This window comes from Myotis nattereri (assembly GCF_964212035.1).
Source record: "Myotis nattereri genome assembly, chromosome: X".
Taxonomy (NCBI): domain Eukaryota; kingdom Metazoa; phylum Chordata; class Mammalia; order Chiroptera; family Vespertilionidae; genus Myotis; species Myotis nattereri.
The window spans coordinates 136,588,301-136,610,095 of record NC_138078.1 but is presented as its reverse complement, the minus strand read 5'-3'; the positions used below and the strand labels follow the sequence as shown (position 1 = coordinate 136,610,095).

Genomic DNA, 21,795 nt, shown 5'->3' with positions numbered 1-21,795 from the left:
CTCACAGAAAATAACAAGCAAATCCTCCCCTCCAGACCATACATGCCACTGCCACTCTGTATTTACAGTGGGGCCTTGACTAACGATTTTTTTGAGATACCAGCTGTCTCTGGGCCGATTTTTTGCATTGAGTTGATAAAGTAATTTGAGTTAACGAGCTCCTTAACAAGCTCCTTAACGAGCTCGGTCTCGGAAGGAATTAAACTCTTAAGTCAAGGCCCCACTGTATTTGGTTAATTATTGTCTGCAAGCTCCATTAGGGCAGGCACTTAAAAACTCCCAAGCCACCAACAGTGTTTGATATACATATCTGTGGTACTTAGTGTTTGTTGAACAGATGAATAGGAAAGGGAGTCAGGAATGCTGGTTCTCAAAGGGCCTCACTGAAGGAGAATGGCATTTAGGGTGGTCTGTAAGGAAAAGTGACTTTTATAGAGAGAAGAGGGAAGGGAAAGGCTGCAGGTGAAAAGTACAGTAGGAGCAAAGAAGCAGGAAAGTGCTTTTTAAAAACAGTGGTTGCATCTCAAATCTTTGTAAACACCTTGAAAGACTCACTGCAGCAGCTCTCCAAAGAGGATCAGAAGCAAGAGCCTGTCTCTCCACCAGGCCCCGCCCCCAGCGGGGCGAGGCTAGCAACAGGCGCGCAAGCGCACTAGCGCCGTGACGCTCAGGCCCCAGAGGCCCTGTTTGCGTAGTCCGCGGTGGTGGCGGAGGTGGCTGTGCCCCGCCCTCCCGCCGCGACTGGTCACCTTCGCTCTGGAGCAGTCGCACTGAGGCAGAAATGCCGCTGTCGGACCGGGGCCTTCTCTTGCTAGGCCTGGTCCTGGGCTCCTTCTGCACCCTTCTAGGATCCGTGGCGCCAGGCAACAATTCCAAAGGTGATGCCTGTGCCCCTGCCCTGATTGTGGGGCTCTCTTCCTCCCTCCCAGCTCCCCTCCATTCTTTCCTCTGTACATTCATCCTTTAGTCTCTCGCTCCCTCACTCATAGTTTTCCCTCCCTTCCTCCGTTCTTTCCCTCCCTCCCTCCCTCCCTCCCTTCCTCTGTTCCTTCCCTCCCTCCCTCCCTCCCTCCCTCCCTCCCTCCCTCCCTCCCTCCCTCCCTCCCTCCCTCCCTTCCTTCCTTCCTTCCTTCCTTCCTTCCTTCCTTCCTTCCTTCCTCTTACTGTCTTTTCTTCCCTCTATCCATACATCCCTCCTTCCCCAAATTCTTCTTTCTGTTCTTTTAACCGTTCCTCCCTCTCTCTCCCTCTTTGTCCCTTGGTCTCTTCCTCTCTCCCTCCCTCATCCAGGCTTGAGGCCATGGCCAAAGCCTAACCCTACTACCCAGGTCTGAGGCTTCCTCTGTGCACCGACTCCCACATCTCTGGCTTGGTTAGCTGGTTTGTCAAGGTGCAGGGCACAGTTTGGACCTTTCAGTACCCTAGCACCTACCATGATCTGGGTTCAGTGTCTGTGCAGGTCATCTCACTGAAGCCGCACCCTCCCGTGCAGATGCTCTGAATGTCCTTCTAATCATTGTGGACGACCTGCGTCTCTCCCTGGGTTGTTATGGGGACAAGCTCATAAGGTCTCCAAACATCGACCAACTGGCATCCCACAGTCTCCTCTTCCAGAATGCCTTTGCCCAGGTATGTCTGGGGTTCTCTAGGTATGTATGTGTGACTTGTGCACTGAGGGTTGGAGAAGGGGGGTCACCTCAGCAGTTGTTAGATGCCCCTGATTGTGCCAGGCATATCTTTATTAGAGGGAAGCATCATCTGGAAAATGGCAGTTGTGATAACCTGGTTGTCTACTAACAAGGAAGCTTGTACTTTCAAGGTTCCCCTCCTCCTTGGACCCAAGTAATACCCTGGCCCTAACATGCTCAGCCTTCTTCTCCATAGAGGGGGTTGCCTGGTTCTGAGAAGGAAGGGGTGCTATAGAATGGCACCCTTAGACCTGCTGGCTAACTTTGAGTGAGTGCCAGTCAGTTTGCCATGGTTGCACTTCATCTCATTAGTGAGGGCACCCCCAAGACCCTTGCCTGCTCTGTGCACCTGTGAGACACTATTGTGTAGAAGGACATAATCATCTGCTGGTTTGAGGGGCTGAGGCCTTCCCTCCCTCTTTCCTGGGAAACATTCTGGTGACTGGGTGAAACCCAAATCCCATTGTTTGGCTTTGAGATCTGCATGACTCAGCTGCCAAGCTGTTTGCTGAGGACTTGGTAGGTTGCCTGGTTACGTTTTAGCTCCCAGACTCTTTTTCTCTGATGATGTTTCCCTCTGCTTCTGTTCCCTAACAGCAAGCAGTGTGCGCCCCTAGCCGAGTTTCCTTCCTCACAGGGAGGAGACCTGACACCACCCGCCTGTATGACTTCAACTCCTACTGGAGAGTGCAGGCTGGAAACTTTTCCACCATCCCCCAGTACTTCAAAGAGAATGGCTACGTGACCATGTCAGTTGGAAAAGTCTTTCACCCAGGTACTGCTTGCTGTCCAAACTCTGGGTTATTCATGTCCAAGCACTGGGGATTCTGTCCTGGGGTTGGGGCTGTCTTTGCAGAAACCTCTTAGGGCTAGGTGGACACCTCATTATTCACTACTGACGTTTTATAAAAATCTTACTTCTCAACCTGGCAGGAGGAGTGAAAGGGGGTAAAAAGGATAGAAATAACAAAGGGTAGGAGTTTTTCTTCCTTACAGAAATTAGTCATGGTGTGGTTTGATTCATTCAGCTCATGGGGTGGAAGAATGTGCACTGGATTGGATGAGATTCTAGCTCTGTGCCTGACCCTCTGTACTCCAGGGTCCTTGTAAGTTAGGGATTAAGGGTTAGAACATCTGAAGATGTCCCATGTAGCCAGAGCTGTTGTTGCTGTCTTGCCTAAAGAAGGGGCTGCTGCTTAAGGTCTGTGAATTAGGTCAGCAAAAGCAGTGTAAGCTGATACCCAGGACCTATAGAGTGTCAGGGACTGCAAATCCTGACCTTCAACACTGCTTGATAAACTGACTCTCTCGAATGCCAAAATGAGAATGCTAAGCACAGACAAACTTTAAGACTTTTTTTTTTAACTTACAGAAGAATTGCATGATTATTGGACAAAAAGGAAGTATAAACTAAATGTAAAACACTTGTAATCACAGCACCCTGTATTTTGATACAGGGGAGCTGTATTTTGATGTCCACCCTATTCTAGGCACATTATTTTTCTGATTGGAGATTATTCTGTACATATAATTTTATATCATGATTTTTAACATAAAATTTTCCCATATAGTTACTCTTCATGCAAAGTTTTTTAAAAAATGACAGCCCAGTAGTCTAATATATAGATCTACTGTACTTTAGTCCAAGTTGTTTTCAGATCTTTGCTGTCCCACATAGAGCTGAGATGAACATCTCTGGAGGCAGAGTGAACTACTGATGGGCAGTGCCACCAGGAATCTAGGCCCGTGGGTTTCAGTTCTAGCTCTGCCACTTCTTAGCTGTGCAGTTGATCTTGAGCTAATCATTCACCCTCTGAGCCTCAGATTCTTCTCTAGGAAGCTGAAGTCATAACTACCTTAATTACCTACCAGGGGAGTATTCAGTGCAGGTAGTTCAGGAGTGTGAAAGTGCATAGAAAAACCCAAGCCCTGTATAGAACACAGTGCTTACCATTAGGGCAGTGGTTCTCAACCTTCCTAGTGCCGCAACCCTTCAATACAGTTCCTCATGTTGTGGTGACCCCGATTTCATTGTTATAAATTGAACATAATTAAAGCATAGTGATTAATCACAAAAACAATATGTAATTATATATGTGTTTTCTGATGGTTTTAGGCGACCCCTGTGAAAGAGTCGTTCGACCCCCAAAGGGGTCGCAACCCACAGGTTGAGAACCACTGCATTAGGGCTTACTACTTGAACGTTTTCAGTAGTTTTCCTTTTGTACACTGCTTACATTGTCAGGATCAACAGCCTTCTTCTGGAACCCAGTTGGCCAGTCCAGGTTGAGGGTAACTTTAGGCTAGGCTAAGTTGGGCCCAGTTTTGAAGGTGAGTCAGTCAAAAATATTTTGTGCAAATAAAAGCCCACCATCAGGAGAACTTTCTGCAGTCAGTACTCATATTATGATAACCCCTTGTCTGAGAACAGCTGGAGGGAAGAGAGTTTTGGGGAGATGAGGAAATAAAGCAGAGGGGAGATTTTGTTTCAGGAAGGAAGGCCAGATATGGCCTGAGTGGTGGTGTTTACCTCCTTCCTCCTGATGGTTAGATTGTGGGATCAGGCTCGAAGCAGAGTGTTAGCCAGAGAACAAAGGCTTTGCTTGCAGTCCTTGTGGAAATACATTTTTCAACTTGTTCTTTGTTCTCAAGACCTTGTTCTATCAGGGAAGAATCTGTCAAGGATGACAGCAGCCACCTTTGATTCAATGCTAGCTATGTACCAGTAACTGTGCTGGCTGCTCCATTAATCTTCTCCTCAACAGCAAACAAGGGTTTTGTTTTTTTTTATCATAGTCATCATTTCCTGAGGAAGAAATTGAGGCTTGTTGGAGGTCAAGTAGCTTGCCCAAGGTTGCACAAGTACTAAGGAGCAGTGCCAGGATTTGAATTCAGGTCTGTCAGTGGCCTCTGCTCTATCCACTATTCTTATTGTTCTGATGAGCCCCCCCACCCACTGCCCCCTAAGTATTTCACTGTGCTGATAATGCTCTTTCTTCCGGGGTTCTGACTATGCTACCCTCTCTGCTCCTCCTGGCTAATCCTCTCAGATCCACTTGGTAGCACTTCCCCTAAGACTCCTTGCAAGCCTCGCTGACTCAAAAGTCCTCACTGTGAACGTTACCAGACCCACATTATCTCTGGGCCTGGGGCCTCTCCCACTTAACACAGTACTTCTACTCTAGATAGCTGGCACTGATTCCTTGGTTTCACACATTGTTATTTTGTCTTCCCAAATAGGCTGTTAACTGCTGAGTTTAGGATGGGTTTAGTAGTATGCTTCATGAATGAGCACTGAGCCTGGGGTCCTGGCTCAATCATGTAATATCTGGTTGGCATCAGGCATAGCACTAACCTTCTCTGAGCCTCCTCTTCCCCACCCAGCCCATGGTGGTGTATGTGCCTTTGCCACCTTCTTCATAGGGCAGGTGAGAGGCTCCAGTGAGGGCTGCAGGGCTATGTTGCTGTAACAGATTGGCTTATCTCACCCTTTTAGGTTTCTTCCTAATAGCCTAACATGAATTATGAGGGCTTTAGAGACTGGGAGGTCAGATGCTTAGTGCTTGAATAGAAACCTAGAGAGAATTGGCTTTAGGGGGATTTATCATTATGTGGCCTAAGCTCTTGATTTTATAGATTAAAAAACCGAGGCCCAAAAGGGGAGATGATACTTCCCTAAATGTTTACAAATTTTTAACTTAGGGTGAGGAGGGCATTGAAAGACCCTTCATGTTTTATTTAGTGACTTTCTTTTTCTCCCCACCTCAAGGAATATCTTCTAATCATAGTGATGATTCTCCATATAGCTGGTCGGTTCCACCTTATCATCCCTCCTCTGAAAAGTATGAAAATACTAAGGTAAGTATGTGAACAGGGTATGGTTCCGAAGAGGAACCACTTTTACACTGTCTAGTAATTTAAGGTTAACTATTGTGTATGCTGTACCTTCTTTCAAGCTGGTTATCCATTGAGGTTTGTGGGTTTTGTTTGCGATTTTGACTTGACAGAGACAAGTGTTGAGATCTTTGGCATTAGGTCCAGTGGGAGAGGTGGCTTTGTTTTAGAAGCGAGCGGGAATGCCTTCTTCTAGAACCGTACGTTCTAGTGTGTAAGACTCATTTAATGGCTCCTTGGTGCTCATTCTGGGTAAAGCTCTGTGCTGAGTGTTATAGGAGATGCTGAGACATGGAAGGGGGAGAGAGAGACCTGTGCTCCAGGACCTTCAGCCCAGATAATCTGTCTGTCTGTCTTAGGCCTACTGGGTTTATTCAGGTGCTGAGATCTTTGATAGGAGTTTTAAAAATTTAGAGCATTATGGAAGAAAAGGAATATACAAAGTAATTTATTCTTGGTTCAGATGAATTCCCAATCTATAAGTGAAACTGAAACCCATATTTAAGCAATTCAGAAAACCAGCTGCAGGACTGAGAAATGGCATGCTCCTTGGAGGCTTTTAGATACATATGGAGAAGGGTGTGGATTTGTGGGGGGTGGTGTGGTGGAGTATTTTAAATTCTTGAAAACTTTCCATTTTATGTAGATTTAAAGCTATGGGCTCTTGCCTTTGGCTTAAGGCTTGAGTATTAACAGAATGAGATTGGAAGACCCCATCTCAATCCCTACATTCCTTGAAGCCATCTTGCTACTTTAAATATATATTATGGATTTCAGAGAAGGAGGGAGAGAGATAGAGAGATAGAAACATCAATGATGAGAGAGAATCATTGATTGGCTGCCTCCTGCACGCCCCACACTGAGGATCGAGCCCACAACCTGACCATGTGCCCTGACTGGGAATCGAACCATGACCTCCTGGTTCATAGGTCAACATTCAACCACTAGCCATGCCAGCCAGGCCATTTTGCTACTTTTTAGTGACCTCAAATGCCAGGTCCATGTCCCCACTCTACATTTGTTCTCAAAGTGGTGGCTATAACTGTGCCAAATCCTCTGGGAGTGCTGGAGATCATATAGAGGGGAGCAGATGCTGGGAGTCAGGTGCTGGGCTGTCCAGCCTGGGGCTGGGTGGACAAGGCAGCCTGTGGAAAGATGCTCCCATTTGACATGGAGCAGCAGCTGACACTGCCCCTGGGTCTTTGTAAGGTGGAAATCATGGTCAAAACTGACATTGGCCTTTGGCCAGCATGGCCACTTTGGTAAATGAAGCAGTAGGTTAAATTCTGTGCATGGTGTGGTTGAGGATCTGGTAATTCCATAGACTGTCATCTTAATCTGTCTTTGAAATTGAAGAAAACATTTTTAAAATTTTTGAGATACAATTCACATACCATAAAAATCACCCTTTAATGTGTACAATTCAGTGGTTTTTATTATAACCACAGAGTTGTGCAACCATCACCAAAATCAATTTAAGTCCATTTTGTTACCCCCAAAAGTAGCCTTGTACCCATTATTGTTCACTACCCATTTCCTCTCAATCCCCAGCCTGTGGCAAAAACTGATCTTTCTCTTTGATTTGCCTTGTCTGGACATTTTGTATAAGTGGAATCATACAGTGTATGTCCTTTTATGTCTGGCTATTTTCACTTAGTATAATGTTTTTGAGGTTCATCCATTTTGTAGCATGGATCAGAACTTCATTACTCTTATAGCCAGAGAGTAATCCATTTTATTTATCCATTCATCAATTAATGGGCATTTGTGTTATGTCCACTTTTTAGCTGCTATATTCATGCACAGGTTTTTGTACGGACCCAAGCTTTAACTTCTCTTGGGTAGAATCACTAGGTCAAGTGTTCGTGTGGACTTAGGTTTTTACTTTTTGTTATACACCTACAAGTGGAATTGTTGGGTCATATAATAACTATGTTTAACTTTTTGCAGAATTCTCAGAGTGTTTTTCAAAGTAGCTGCCTTGTTTCACATTCCCACCAACAATGTATGAGAATTCCAATTTCTCCACATCCTTGCCAACACTTGTTATTTTCCATTTGTAAACATTATAGCCACCCTAGTGGTTTTGATTTGCTTTTCCATGATGACTAAAGATGTTAAGCATCTTTATGTGTACTTATTGACCATTTGTATATTTTCTTCGGAGAAATATCTATTCAAGTCCTTTGGCCATTTTTAAATGGGCTCATTTCTTTATTGAGTTGGAGGCAGATTTTTTTTTTATCATTAGTTTACTTGGGTTTCCTTTAATTATGATCTAGAGACAGAGGATTAACAGCAGGGAGGTAAGTGCTGGTGGCTTTCTGGCCCTTCTCTGAAAAAGCAGAAATGCTTCTGTGTTTAAGTTCTACTTCCTGTGTCCCTGTTCTGAATGACTAATACTTAATGGGCTGGGCTGCTGATATGAATGTTAAATACATTGTGTGTGTAAAATCCATGACTTCTATTTCTTGCACCTAACAAGCTGACTTTATATATTTTGTTTTGAAAGACATGTAAAGGGCCAGATGGAGAACTCCATGCCAACCTGATTTGCCCTGTGGATATGGCAGACATACCTGAGGGTACCTTGCCTGATAAACAGAGCACCAAGAAAGCCATACAATTGTTGGAAAAAATGAAAACATCTTCCAGTCCTTTCTTCCTGGCTGTTGGGTATCACAAGCCACACATCCCCTTCAGATACCCCAAGGTGAAGAGCTGGCTGAGGGCTGATCCAACATAGTCATGACAGCTGTGCTCTTTGTTAAATAAGGGATTTGTGTAGTGAAGGTGGCCATATCCTGCCATCACTAATATACTCAGTGGTGTGAAGATGGGATTCAGAGGTCAAGGCTAAGTAGTAGACTTAGTACATATAAGAATCTTGTTGGAAATGCTTGGCTTTCTACTTTCCCCCATTGGAGGGTTTTATTTCTTTTCCTTGAACTCAATGAACAAATGTTGAGTTGGTTGGTGAGATCATTATAGAGAAGAGTCAGAGCTGCCAAAGCCTGCAATAGGGGATGGTCCTTGGGACACAATTCCAAGGAATGTGAATCCCTCTTCATAAGCCCTTTACCCCAGAGCCTGTCAGCTCAGACTCCGCATACACACGACACTGCATTTTTGTTGGAACCTCAAATCCTGTACTTGCATTTAGAGCTTGTAATATCTTTTAAAAAATACTTTTCCCTATCATTGTTAGTTTTTTTTTTTTTTATTGTGTGTTCCCTGGGCCTGAGCAGCCCATTTTTTTTAACTTCTCATCCCTTGCTCATGAGGAGAGTTGAGACCAGAAGGCATGTTCCTTGATGCTGCTGGTATCTTGCTTAGATTGGCCCAGGGATTTCACCTTCCTAGCAGGAGCTGTCAGGTCCCTTGATGGAATGAGTCTCACTTCTTTTGCTTTTTGTGCAGAAGAATTAACCTTGCAGGCCTCACTATATCCTTTGGAAGTTTTGCTTATGAGCTTGACCCTGGCTGGAAACCTGAATCTCTGGAGTGTTCCTACCATTCCAAGAACTGATGAGTGGCTCACTATAACTATACTGTTTATGCAAACCCTTACCTTCCTGCATGAAGTCTGGAAGTTTGGTATGTGTAGGCAGAGAATGCCAGGGTGACCAGCCCTAGTAAAAACCCTGGATTCTAAGGCTTTAATGAGCTTCCCTGGTGGCAGCATTTCATACATGTTATCACACAACACGTTGCTGAGGGAATTAAGCACATCCTGTGTGACTTCACTGGGAGAGGACTCTGGAAGCTTGTGTCTGGTTTTCCCCAGACTTCATCCATGTGGCTTTCTTCTTTGCTGAATGTGTTTGGTCTCCTTTTACTGTAATCAATCATAGTCATGAGTATGACTGTGTACTGAGTTCCAGTGAATTATGAACCTGAGGATGGTTTGGGGAACTGACAACACCTCTCCACACTTTTTCTAGTTGCAATGGAGGGGAGATAGGAACAGGAGTGCATGATTTGTATGAGGGAAGAGAGCTGTCGCTACTCTGTTTGTTGAAAACAAGTCACAGTATTTCATTACCATTGGCATCTTATGGGAGTGACTTAAGGTCTGACTTTCAGATGGGGAAATGCCTAAGCAGTGTTAGTGAGTCACCATGTGAATGCATCACAGGCTTAGAAAAAAGGCAACATAAATACTGATAGAGTCTCAGCCCTGTGCCTTTGCTAAAAGAGTGACAATCTGGTGGCTTTACGTGCTTTTCTTCAAGGAGTTTCAGAAATTGTATCCCTTGGAGAACATCACCCTGGCTCCTGATCCCCATGTCCCTCCTGGCCTCCCTCCTGTAGCCTATAACCCCTGGATGGACATCAGGCAGCGGGAGGACGTCGAAGCTTTAAACCTCAGTGTGCCCTATGGCTCAATTCCTGTGGACTTTCAGGTACCAAGAACATATTTTGGGGAAGTATTAGACACTTAGGGCATGATGTCACTTTTCTCTGTAGATACTATGTACTAAGAACTTTCTCTGTCCAAAGCATCTTACAAATTGCTGGGGTTGGGGGTGGTCTGGAGGCATTTAGGACATGGGAAGTGCTGCATGGATAAAGTGTCTCCCAGTCAGTGTCTCCACTTCCAAAGAAAGAGGCATCTGGAGATTTGATAACTCACTGGATGTGGGCACAGGGGTGAGGAAGAGGCCTGGATGATCATCAGTAACTCATGGAGTATGCTATTTAATCTAAGTGACAGTTCATCAGTTATAGGGTGGTGGGCAACTCCTGTGATGCCCAGAACACTCAGTTTGCTGGTACTTGCAGGTCCCCTCTGAGGAAAATGCAACATGGGCATGCATCACTCTCAGAATGATGCAGGGTCTCTTGGTGAGCAGGGTCTTGGAGCAGAAGGAGCTGGGGCACCAACATGGCCAGTGCCATCCAGCTGCAACATCTGGTTTCCCTTTGCATGAGGTGGGGGGTGGAGCAGACATAGAGTTAGAAGCTGCACACTAACTCATCAGCTACCCTCTCCCTGGAGTGTAGAAGACATGCTGACCAATGCTATTTCTGGAATATTCCACATTCAGCCCTGCCCTTCTTTTACCATGTGAATACTCCAATAGGCAGTCTATAGTGGAAAGAAGAGGGCCATGCTTTCAAAATGTGCTTCCTCTATTACCTGCATCAGAATTACCATGAGGGCTGCTAGAAACTCAGAGTCCTGGCCCTCACTCATACATAGGAAACTAGAAGCTGAAAGTGGAGCCCGAGATCCTGCATTTCCAAAAATATCACATAGTTGACTCTGATGCACACAGAACTTTGAGAGCCACTGCTATAGGGTATAGTTTACAACAAAATATAATGTACAGGTATCTCTTGCTGTCCACACATATTTTACCCCTGATTTTGGACAGCAAGAGTTTGGGTGGTGTGGGATGTGTGTTCCTCACATAGACTTGCTTCCTGAGTTTCAGATGGTAGTAGTGAGAGTTTAGAAAGCAGTAGATTCATCCATTTGTTTGGTTTCTAATTTCTATTTGTAAGAGTTCCAATAGTAAGGTTGCTGGAATTGCAACCCCACGGCTACAGTTGAACACCTTGTTAATAATAGTCACTTAAGATGACCCTTTAAATGGGCTCTGTGCCAGGAAGGGTGCTCAGTATTGTGTGTGTTCTCTCTTGTAGTCTCCATGGGAATGTAATGAGGTACCTGCTATCTCTGTTGTCCAGATGAGGACGTTAAAGGCAGAGAAGTGTGGTGACTTGGCCCAGATTACACAGTTAGTGATCATGGAGCATGTAATGCCAAAGCTGCATGGTTTATTTTGTTGGTTCCAAACAGTCCCAGTTCAAATTTCTGTTCTACCCCATATCAGCTGCATGACCTCTATCAAGTTATTGTATCTCTTAGAGCCTTAGATTCTTTATCTGTAAAATAGAAACCAGATGAAGAAAGGTTTTCTGTGAGAACACCTACTTCAAAGGTATTTAGTGGGGACTACAGTGATCATGTGAAAGCATCAAGGACAGTGTCAGCTGCCTGGTGAGGGCTCTTTCAAAGTTCTTTTGTCCTCTATCCATTGGTGGTGTAGCTGCCCAGTTGGACACAGAGAGGTGAAAGCATGACCCAGAGGAACTCCCTGGAATACTCATGAGCTGGTTCCTGGCCCACATTTACCTGGAACTGGGGACCTGCTCACTGTCCTCTTGCAAATTTAGGGGTCTGTGCCCAAGCCCCATCTCATTCTATTCTTTAGCCTCAGTTCTATGCCCTCTTTACCCCCAGATTTCTAACTGAACTCCATGAGCCGGCCACCTTAGCTTCACACTCAGGAGCTCCCAGGCCAGCTCCTCTTCACCACCCTGACCACAATCTTTTTTTTTTTTTTTGCAGCTCCCTTACTCCACGCTCTCATTCCCTAAACACCTCCCTGGGATTGCTTCTTCCTATTCCCCAGTGATTAGGACCTATCTGGGCTTCACACCTTCCTTGAATAGCTTCTGCCCCATGGAAGGTCACTTACTGTTCTTGGTAGCACCTCAGCCCATGTCCATTTATCCTTGCCACACCTGCAGTACCCCGATCGCAGCCACCACCTCTGCTCTCAAGCCTGAATCCTGAGCGAATCCATGTAGCCATGAGGCAGAGACACACACACACAGCCTCTAGCCCCAGCAATTCTATGTGGTGTAGACTCTCTGCTCAGCTCCCTTCAACCCCTTTGGCCCCTCTGCCCCACACATCCCTCTGCCTGGTCTCTCAGCAATGACTATGCTTCCTGTTTCAGAAATGGAGGCTGGTAGAAAGTCTAAGGGAGGGGAATGCAAAAGATGGATGTGGGTACATATCCTAGCTGTGGTCCTTGCCAGCTGCGTGTCTCTAGGCAAGTTAATCAACTGCTCTGAGCCTCGGAGTCCTCCTGTGTAAGATCAGAGTGGTAATGCTCACCTTAAAAGATAGTTCAGAGGATTAGTTGGTACCCAACAGGTGTTTGGTAAATGGTGCTATTAATAACTCCCTCACCAGTATCCAGAATCATGCTTACATGTGTGCTGGGCTAGCAGCCTTCTCCCTAATCTTGCAAGAAGAGCAGCAGGGACTTGGCCCCCCAGCCCTTTGACTCCTCCTTGCCATTATCTAAAAACGAGGTCTCCTCTCTTTACCCATTTTCCCCCAGCCTGCGTAGCTGAGATCATATCCATCCCATCTTCAGAAGTCCTACCTCCCTTGCCCCTGCCTGTTTCTTCTCCCTTACCAATTTTTTTTGCCTGCCCTTCAAGGGAGAATGAGTGAAATGTCTGTTCTCGCTGTGTCCATGGCCTCACTGTCCATTTGTTCTTTATCCCCCTCTGCACAGCCTTCTGCCTTCCCAACCCACTAAAGAGTTCGCACCTGGGTCAGCACTGACCTTGTTGACAAATAAAATCCATCCTATGGGTGTAACCTTCCCTGAGTCCTTGCTGCTTTCTTACTGTTGATCAGCACCACCCTTTCTGGAAACGTCAACCTCCCGGTGGACTTCAGTCCCCATGGTAGGCCCCTCTTTCTGCATCTGCCACTTAGGAGTGCTGCTCCCCAACATTAGCCCCAGAGACCCTACTATCTCTTTTCTGTCCCTCCTCCACAGCCAGGCTCAGCTGAACCCTGCTGAACTACTCCTCTAGCCACAGCCTCCCTCCTCTTTTCAGAAGTGTCTGTCCACTTGGCTGTAAGAGCCATTCCCAGGCCACTGCCCATGGTGACTTCAGCTCAATAGGCTCCACATGGCCAGGCCACCACTCCTGCTCTTGTTTTTCTTTAGCCGCCCCTTTGCTTTTGTGCCACCCCCATGCCATTGAAATAGCCATTGAATCATGCCATCAGCTGAAGGAGAAATCTAGAGTTACCCTTGGAGTCCTCGTCTCCTTCCCTTGCATGTTCCCTCCCCTTTCCCACTCCTACTTATTCTCCCTAATCCCTCTCAAATCTATACTGGCTTCTTGCTCTTTCTTCACATTTTTCCCGACCACTGCAGTGGGTCTGGGTGTGTTTTGTTTATTTAACAAATGTCTATTGAGCCCTTCCTGTGTGCCCAGCACTAATACAGTATCATTTTTTCTTGAGCCTCTGGAATCTGCTCTGGGCTGTTGCCTGAGGAATCATGCTGACCTTCAGCCCAGACTGTATTGACGCCTCACCCTGAGCATCCTCAGTGCCTCCCTTTGCCTCCAGTGTGGGACCTCCACTCCTTGGATGGACCCATGAGGTCTGGATCATCTGACCTGTCTTTCAGCATCCTCCCCCTTGGCCCTGTTGTTTTATTTTTCATACACAGCGGCCAGCTGACTGGCCCCAAACACACCCTGCTCTGGTGATTTTGTTCCATCCTGTGCTTTATAGCCCCTGTTTAGTGTGCCTTATCCCAAATTGTCTGACTGCCAGTACCCTTTGTCAAATGCTAACTCTTCTGTGAAATCTTCCCTGATTTCCCCAGGCTGACTTGAGGGCTCATTCTCCCATGTCATCCCTGGGCCCCAATAGTAATGTGCACTTTCTTGTCTCTAAGCCTGTGTCCTCACTGGACAGGTGACTTGTTAAGGGTAAGGACCACATCTGTTTCTTTCCCTATTTCCAGTGGCTAGCATAGGAAGGCAGACATAGTCTTGAATAGGATACAAGCCATCCTGACAGGTGTCTTTGATCTCCAGGAGGATCAAAGTTCCCCAAGCTATAGACTGAAGGCTTTTATCTAGTAGAAAGTTGAAGTAGGCCAAGGTTCAGCATAATCCTCTTAGAGAAGGTTGTTAGATGGATAGCAGTCATTTTTACCTCACAGATAGAACAGGTGAGTCTCATGATTACCCTCACCTGGCAGTGAGAAAAGAAGCCAGAAGGTCCAGCCGGTAAGATGGCTGGGTACATGGTGGAAGCTGTGGCTGCTCTGATAGGTCAGTGGCCCCCTTATTCCTCATCCTTGGTGGGGGTTCATCTTTTTCTTTAATATTTCTGAACAAGGCTTGGAGGGGAGTCATCCCAGAAGGGGCCATGACATTTTTACATCAGTGCTTGGCCTGGCTGCTCCAGAAATCCCTCTTGGGTTTAGTGACCATGGAGGGTGTGCTGCTCTCTTGTCCCACCATTGCTCTCCAACCTGCTGGGTGTTTGTTAGAAATTAGCCTCACATGCCAGCTGCAGGCAATGAAGACAAGCAGTTTCCAGTCTTCTGCTGGGTTAGAAAGTAGTCAGAGGAAAAGGCCCATCCACTGCAAAATGTGACTTTATTTGGAGTTAGGGTCATTGCTGATGTAACAAGTTAAAATGAGTAGTCCTACTGGAGTAGGGTGGTCCCTGACTCAATCTGACTGGGAAGAGAAGAGAGGTACATGAGGAAGAATTCCATGTGAAGACAGAGGCAGAAATGTGAGTGCTACAGCTGCAAGGCAAGGAATGTCAAGGACTGCTGCCACCACCAGAAGCTAGAAGAGGCAAGACTTTCTCCTCAAGCCTTCAGAGAGAGAATGACCCCATGGATACCCTGGTTTCAGACTTCCGGATTCCAGAACTGGGAGACAATACATTTCTGTTGTTTTAAGCCCTCCACTTTGTCATCCTTTGTTGCAGCAGCAACAGGAAATGGATACAGGTTTATGGTATCTTTGGAGTGACCCTTAGCAGAATTTGGAGGGACTGAGGGATCAGTTTCTATGTACATGGTCATCTCCTGGGACCTGTAAGAGTATGTGAAGGAGACAGAAAGAAACAGTAAGTGGCAAATCCATCTGCTGTGCCCTAAGTGAAAGCTGATCCCCTTAAAAAAGAATCTTAATTTTACACCTGCATAATCACTATGGGGTAAGGGGATGTAGGTAGTATAGAAATGAATGACATGTTTTGACAGAGAAAATCAAGGGCATCAGCACAGGGATGGTGTTTGGGAGGGATGTTTAAGTGAACACTGTCTATGCTACAGCAATTTAAATCACAGTCACTCTCATTATTACTATTATTTTTTTAAATTTGTAGAGGAAAATACGTCAGAGCTACTTTGCCTCTGTTTCCTACATGGACACGCAGGTTGGCCACCTTTTGAGTGCTTTGGATGACCTTCAGCTGGCCAACAGCACTATTGTTGCATTTACCTCAGATCACGGTAGGCATTTTAAAATGCTCTGGTGAGTCACTCACTTGGGGTGCTTGTCTGACCGCCTTGTTAGTCCTGGGACCTCTCTTCATGTCTCTGTGGCTCAGAGGAGCATGTGAGATGCTGGGATGGTAGAAGTGGGTGGGTGGGGGAAATCTGTAGCAACCTTTTATTTTTTTGCTTAATAAAGTCAGCAGGAACCCTCCATTTGTGTGGGAAGCCTTTTTATCCCCCATTTCTAACATAGAGGGTGGGTCTTAGGAAGATCCAAAACATTTTTGATAGAACTCAACAAGGCCTTCAGATCTGCCTCTACCCCTCCACTCCATCCTTTCTGCCATGAGCCTGGGGTTCACAATTATCTCTTCTAAGGCAGTTTCCCACTTTTCCAAAAAATGAAAACATCATTTTTTATTTTTATTTTTTTTTTATTTTTTTTATTGCTTAAAGTATTACAAAGGGTATTACATATGTGTCCTTTCCCCCCCCGCCCTTGACAGTCCCCTAGCCTCCCCTAAAAACATCTTTTTTTAAATTTTCTTTTTCTTTTAACTTTTTTAAATTTCTTTTTAATTTGAAAATTTTAAATATGCCAAAGAGGAAAGGATAAACAACTCCTTGGTTTCCATTCATCTTCCTGCTACCCAGGTATCCACTCATGGGAGTCTTGTTCATCTCATCCTCCACACCCACCTCTGAATTCTTTTGAAGCAAATCCCAGGTTGTTCAGTTTTATGAACAGTATCTCTAAAAATTTTTGGCTTTTTTGAAGTATAGCCACATTACCAAGAACCAAGAAAACAATAATTTAATATCATCTAATATGAAACACAGCAATATTAGAACATAATATGTGCTCATTGCAAAAAGGAAAAAAACAAGTTCATGGAACATATTATATAGGGCCAGAGCATCCTACCCTGGGCTAACTGTCACTGACAGATCGGGGGCCATTTGCAGCTTTTGGTTGTGCATATGCATGTGGCTACGGGTTATGTGTGTGCATGCATGTAATATACTAATAATGAAACATGGCAGGGTTGATTGTGCTATGTGTGCTGTTTTGTTCCCTGATTTGTTTTTTTATGACTTAACAATGTCATAGACAGTTTTCTGTGTCATTTTTCACAACCTAGCTTATGCCTTGTAAAGGCCTGTGTATTTATTATATATGGAGGTGTTGTAATTTTTTGCTATTTCCCTAATGAACTGCCATCCACTTCCGATCTGTCTTCTCAGTGCTGGGTTTCCTCTTGCAGTGCTAACACAGCCCTTTGTACCCCATGATGGCAAGGCCCACTTGGAAGCACTCTTTGCTCTGAAGCAGCTGCAGTTGATTACAAATTGCTCTTCTCAAAGGGCTCTCCCAGGACTTTGTATATCTGAACTCCAAAAGTCTTCTCAAATCTATGCATAGCAACTCTGTGGCTTTGGTTATTTTGTAACACAGAATACTCAATGTACAATCTCTGTCTTTTATGCATTATTATATCAAAAAGAATACTCAAAAGGATTGGAAATTTCCAACTTGGAGTGTTCAAGTTACCTTTTTAAGGGATGTTTTAAATCAGGGTTAAGGGTGGTTTTTAGTCAAGGTTAAAGATTTGCAATCAAAAGTTATATTTTTTGATCTGTGCTATGCCCTAAGAGTTGGACAAGCTGTCCTTTTTTTTTAATTTTAGTGATTGTGCTATAGTTTCACAGCTTATTCTTTGGTGGTACACACCCAAATGTAAAAACCAGAGGTATGAAACTTGAGTCAAGATAGGTAGATAGGATAAGGCAGTGATGACACTACAGCTGTTGGAGTCCCTGCCCAGTCAAGAATGAGCCCATCTTAGCAGGGGAGGTGGGTTTGGGGGCCGGGCACTGATCCCGTGAGTCCAACCTGAGTGCATATTGCTAGCTGCTTACTAAGAAGAAGATATTTTAGTTTGAGAATTTAATATGTTTTCCTCTTAATAGGTTTCCTCATTCAAGATAAATGTGTAACTTCAAATAAAGTAATATTAGGTGAAATCACCCTTTTCCTGGTAATTTTAGAGGAATTTTTTGGTAGTTGATGAGTTTTTGCTTCCTCTGGTTTTTAATAATAGCAGGAAATGAAATGGTGTCTAAAATTAACAAGCTGTAATGTGATTATTTCATTTTATGTCATTCTGTGCTTTTTTACGAACCAGGGTGGGCTCTAGGCGAACATGGAGAATGGGCCAAATACAGCAATTTTGATGTCACTACTCATGTTCCCCTGATGTTCTATGTTCCCGGAAGGACGGCTCCACTTCCAGAGGCAGGCGAGAAGCTTTTCCCTTACATCGACCCTTTTGATTCCATCTCAGAATTGATGGAGCCAGGTATACAATATGCTAAAGTGATATAGCTTGAGAGTAATAGCTTCTTTTGTTTATATAAACCACTTTACCAAATCATAGGCTAGGGGCCTACCCAGTCCACCTTCTTGTCCACTGCTGGCATTCCTACACACGTTTCCTGGGTATTTTCCATGCTCTGGGTAAGGGAGGACTGGCAGGGCCAGAGATGACAAGTATGGCCCCTGTCCACAAGGAGCCATGAATGGCAGGGGTGGAGGAGTGTGGAGACAAAGGAGCAAAAGGCATTCCTAGGATGGGAAGGGCTATGTTAGAGGTGACAGACAGCAGCAGCCTACTTCAGAGCTCAGAGGAAGTAGTTAGCAGATTCGGTTAGGGCAGGGGCTGTTCCCCCATTCCCACATACACAAACACAGATGAGCAAAACTCCATTACCTACACACTTCTGGCAGAGACTTAGCCCTTTGTGAGAGAGAGACATTTGCCATTTTGGCAGCTCATCAGTCTAGTGAATCACTAGTTCTGTAACATTACCAGGTGATTCTCCTTCTGCCCTCCCCAACAGTGACCGTCAAGTTTACTTTGATTTCCATGTGCCAATCTTTCCAAGTTTTGAAAACAACATAACCTTCTCTTCTCTAGACTGAAATCCCCAGTCCATTAACTGTTCCTCTCAAGATGGTGTTAGACCCATGGTTATCTTGGTCTCTGTCTTCCAAAATGCTCCAATTTGAGAAAGCACTTCCAGAAATGTCTTTTGGACAGGATCCCCTCTTTGCCACACAAGGCAACCTGGATGGTGTTTTTGCGAGTTGTCTAATGACTTGATCTGCTCAGTGCAGAGATGAGGCATGTACTTTAGACAACATTTGCTCTTTGGGAGTCCTTTTTCTACGACTCTGCTAAAGCAAGTTGCCCCCTTTCTGGAGTTTTGCATTTAATCCATCTTTTTAACATCTACGTTCTGTACTTTGTAGTGATTCCTATTTAAATTTTTTCTGGTCTTGGACCATCATTCTGGCCCTTTTAGATCTTTCCAAGTTTGCTTTCTACTGCCCATTTTTATTTTCTGCACATTTGATTTTTGTGTGCTGCATGCTCTCTCTTCTTTCATGTCATTGATAAAAAGGTTAAACAGTTTAAAGGCATGAATATAGCTTTTGTTGACTTGGAGAGATCTTCTGACAGGTTGAGAATTTTTTTAAAATATATTTTTATTTATTTCAGAGAGGAAGTGAGAGGGAGAGAGAGATAGAAACATCAATGATGAGAGAAAATCATTGATTGGCTGCCTCCTATGTGCCCCCCACTGGGGATTGAGCCCACAACTCAAGCATGTGCCCTTGACTGGAATTGAACTGGGAACCCTTCAGTCTGTAGGCCAACACTCTATCCACTGAGCAAAACAGCTAGAGTGAGAATATTTTTTGAAACTTTTGTTGGGAGGTTTTCGGCAACTTATAAATTTATAAAACTGCACTGTCATCTAGTTTATTTCCAAATTTTATCTCTAGCCTGTATCTGTTTCCTGAACTTTGGACTTAGATTTCCAACAGCCAATCTCACATGCCCAGAGCTAAACTTCTGACCTTTTACCTCAAGCATTCCTTTGACACTCTTCCATATACGATATGCAGTGCATCAGGAAGCCTGTCACTCTCCATTCAGAATCTGTCCATTACATTTCTCACCATTTCACTGCCATCGCTGTGGACCACACTGCCACCATTTCTTGCTGGATTACTGGAATAATTTGCCAAGTTCTCCTTGGTGTGCCCTTGATCCCCTAGAGTTTTTCTTCCTCATAGTAGCCAAAGTGCTCCTGTTAAAACCCAAGTCAAATTGTGTTATAGTCCTGTTCTGGAGCCTTCTATGTTTTCCTGTCTTACTCTGAGCAAAATGTCTTTACAATGACTAACAAGGTCTTATGTGATCTGGGTCCTCATTATCTTCCTAACCTCATATTTTTACAAGCTGTCTTATGCAATGACCCTGTTTTCTCATGACGAGATTCAGGGTAAACATTTTTAACATGTACACTACATGTGAGGTTGTGTGATCTCATTGTATCACATTGGGGCACTTCTTGGCAGCCTGTGCCATTATTAGTAATGCCAGGTTTGATCACCTGGTTAAGGTGGTCATGTCAGCTAGGTCTTGCCATTGTAAAGGTTATCTGTAGTCTGTTCCTTAACAGACTTTTACTCAGTGGTTTGGGCTTCCACTGATGATCCTTGCTTGAATTAATTATAAACTGGTGGTTCCAAAATTCCAATAGTTTTTAAAAGTGCCAAGAGGGCTATGGGCACCTTCATTTTGCATCCTGCTGTTGGGTGAGGTGCTGAGTTGATTGTTTCTAAAATTCTTATCCTAAAAATAGATATTATAAAAAAACACAAAACTTGTGGAGTCCAGATGGGCTCCTTTACCTATTCTGCTTTGCTGTGGCAGAATTCTGTAATGTAACCCATTCTGCTGGGTCTTTTTCTCCTTCAGGACGGCAAGTCGAGGACCCTGTGGAGCTTGTCTCTCTCTTTCCCACACTCGCAGGACTTGCAGGATTGCATGTTCCACCTCGCTGCCCCAGTCCCTCATTTCATGTGGAGCTGTGCCGAGAAGGCCAGAGCCTTCTGAACCATTTTCAATTTCATGATTTGGAAGAGGATCTGACCCTCCGTGGTAATCCCCGTGAGTCCATTGCCTATAGCCAGTACCCCCGGCCTGCAGACTATCCTCAGTGGAATTCTGACAAGCCAAGTTTAAAAGATATAAAGTTCATGGGATATTCCATACGCACAATAGACTACAGGTATACTGTGTGGGTTAGCTTTAATCCCCATGAATTTTTGGCTAATTTTTCTGATGTCCATGCAGGGGAACTATACTTTGTAGATTCTGACCCTTTGCAGGATCATAACATGTATAATGAAACCCAAGGTGGAGATCTTCCCCAATTGTTGACACCTTGAGTTGTGCCAACCATAGAGGGCATATATATGTAATGTGCTCCCTTCTGGCTGGTGACAGAATGAGTTAGAGCTGGTTATTTTGTAATTACCCTTAATATTTGAAGAGGTACCAAGGGGTATGCAATGAAAATATGCATGAATAATTTGGCCTAAAAATATATAACAGCCAAACATTTTTATTTGCTCTTTATTAATTTCTAATTGTTAATTAAACTGGGGCTTGGCTGATCCTTTTCCTTCCTTTTTTTGAACAGTCATAGCTTATTTATTGAATGGATATGTACAGAGTGAGCAAACTAAAATTATTATACCTTTAGATATCAAGAACATAATAACCAAACATAGCACTATATTCAAGAAATACTTTGTGGAATTTAGTACATTTCAAAAAAGTAAGCATATATCAAATTAGGTTCAACACTAAGTTCCTGGTTCTCTATAACTTAATAATTTGTCTTAGTTAAACCAATATATTAAAAGTATTATGTTAACATGTAATCCAAATTTCTTTTTAAAATGTGAAGTTAAATAATAATGCTAGATGCCAAGGTCTTAAAGTCTTATCTTAAATTTTTGTTTCTAAGATCATAAAATTTCAAAATCCAAATATAAAATATATATGAAGTGATTAATGTGGAATTTCTACATCAAATAATAAATAATACTTAGTAAACTTGAGGCATGAGATGTATGAGAATTTCAGTTAAATTTTTTTAGAGACTTTCTGACCCAAATAATAATTTGTTAGTAAATAATATGACCCATGAACCCAAAGGCCATCTATTAAAGAGTGTTATTTACAATAGAAAGCATTTAAAGGAATAAC

General features: G+C 44.0%; 1 protein-coding gene across 1 annotated transcript; it reads left to right on the top strand.

Moving 5' to 3' along the window:
- Window positions 1–781: 781 nt before the first annotated feature.
- IDS (iduronate 2-sulfatase) lies at window positions 782–21,567 on the top strand (the record flags this gene model as incomplete). Its single annotated transcript, XM_081114993.1, has 9 exons — window positions 782–878; window positions 1,460–1,629; window positions 2,286–2,463; window positions 5,458–5,546; window positions 8,095–8,295; window positions 9,818–9,988; window positions 15,553–15,679; window positions 17,851–18,024; window positions 20,497–21,567. 9 exons carry the CDS (start codon window positions 782–784, stop codon window positions 20,967–20,969), a joined length of 1,680 nt encoding a protein of 559 aa, XP_080971119.1. The 3' UTR covers window positions 20,970–21,567.
- Window positions 21,568–21,795: the final 228 nt, after the last annotated feature.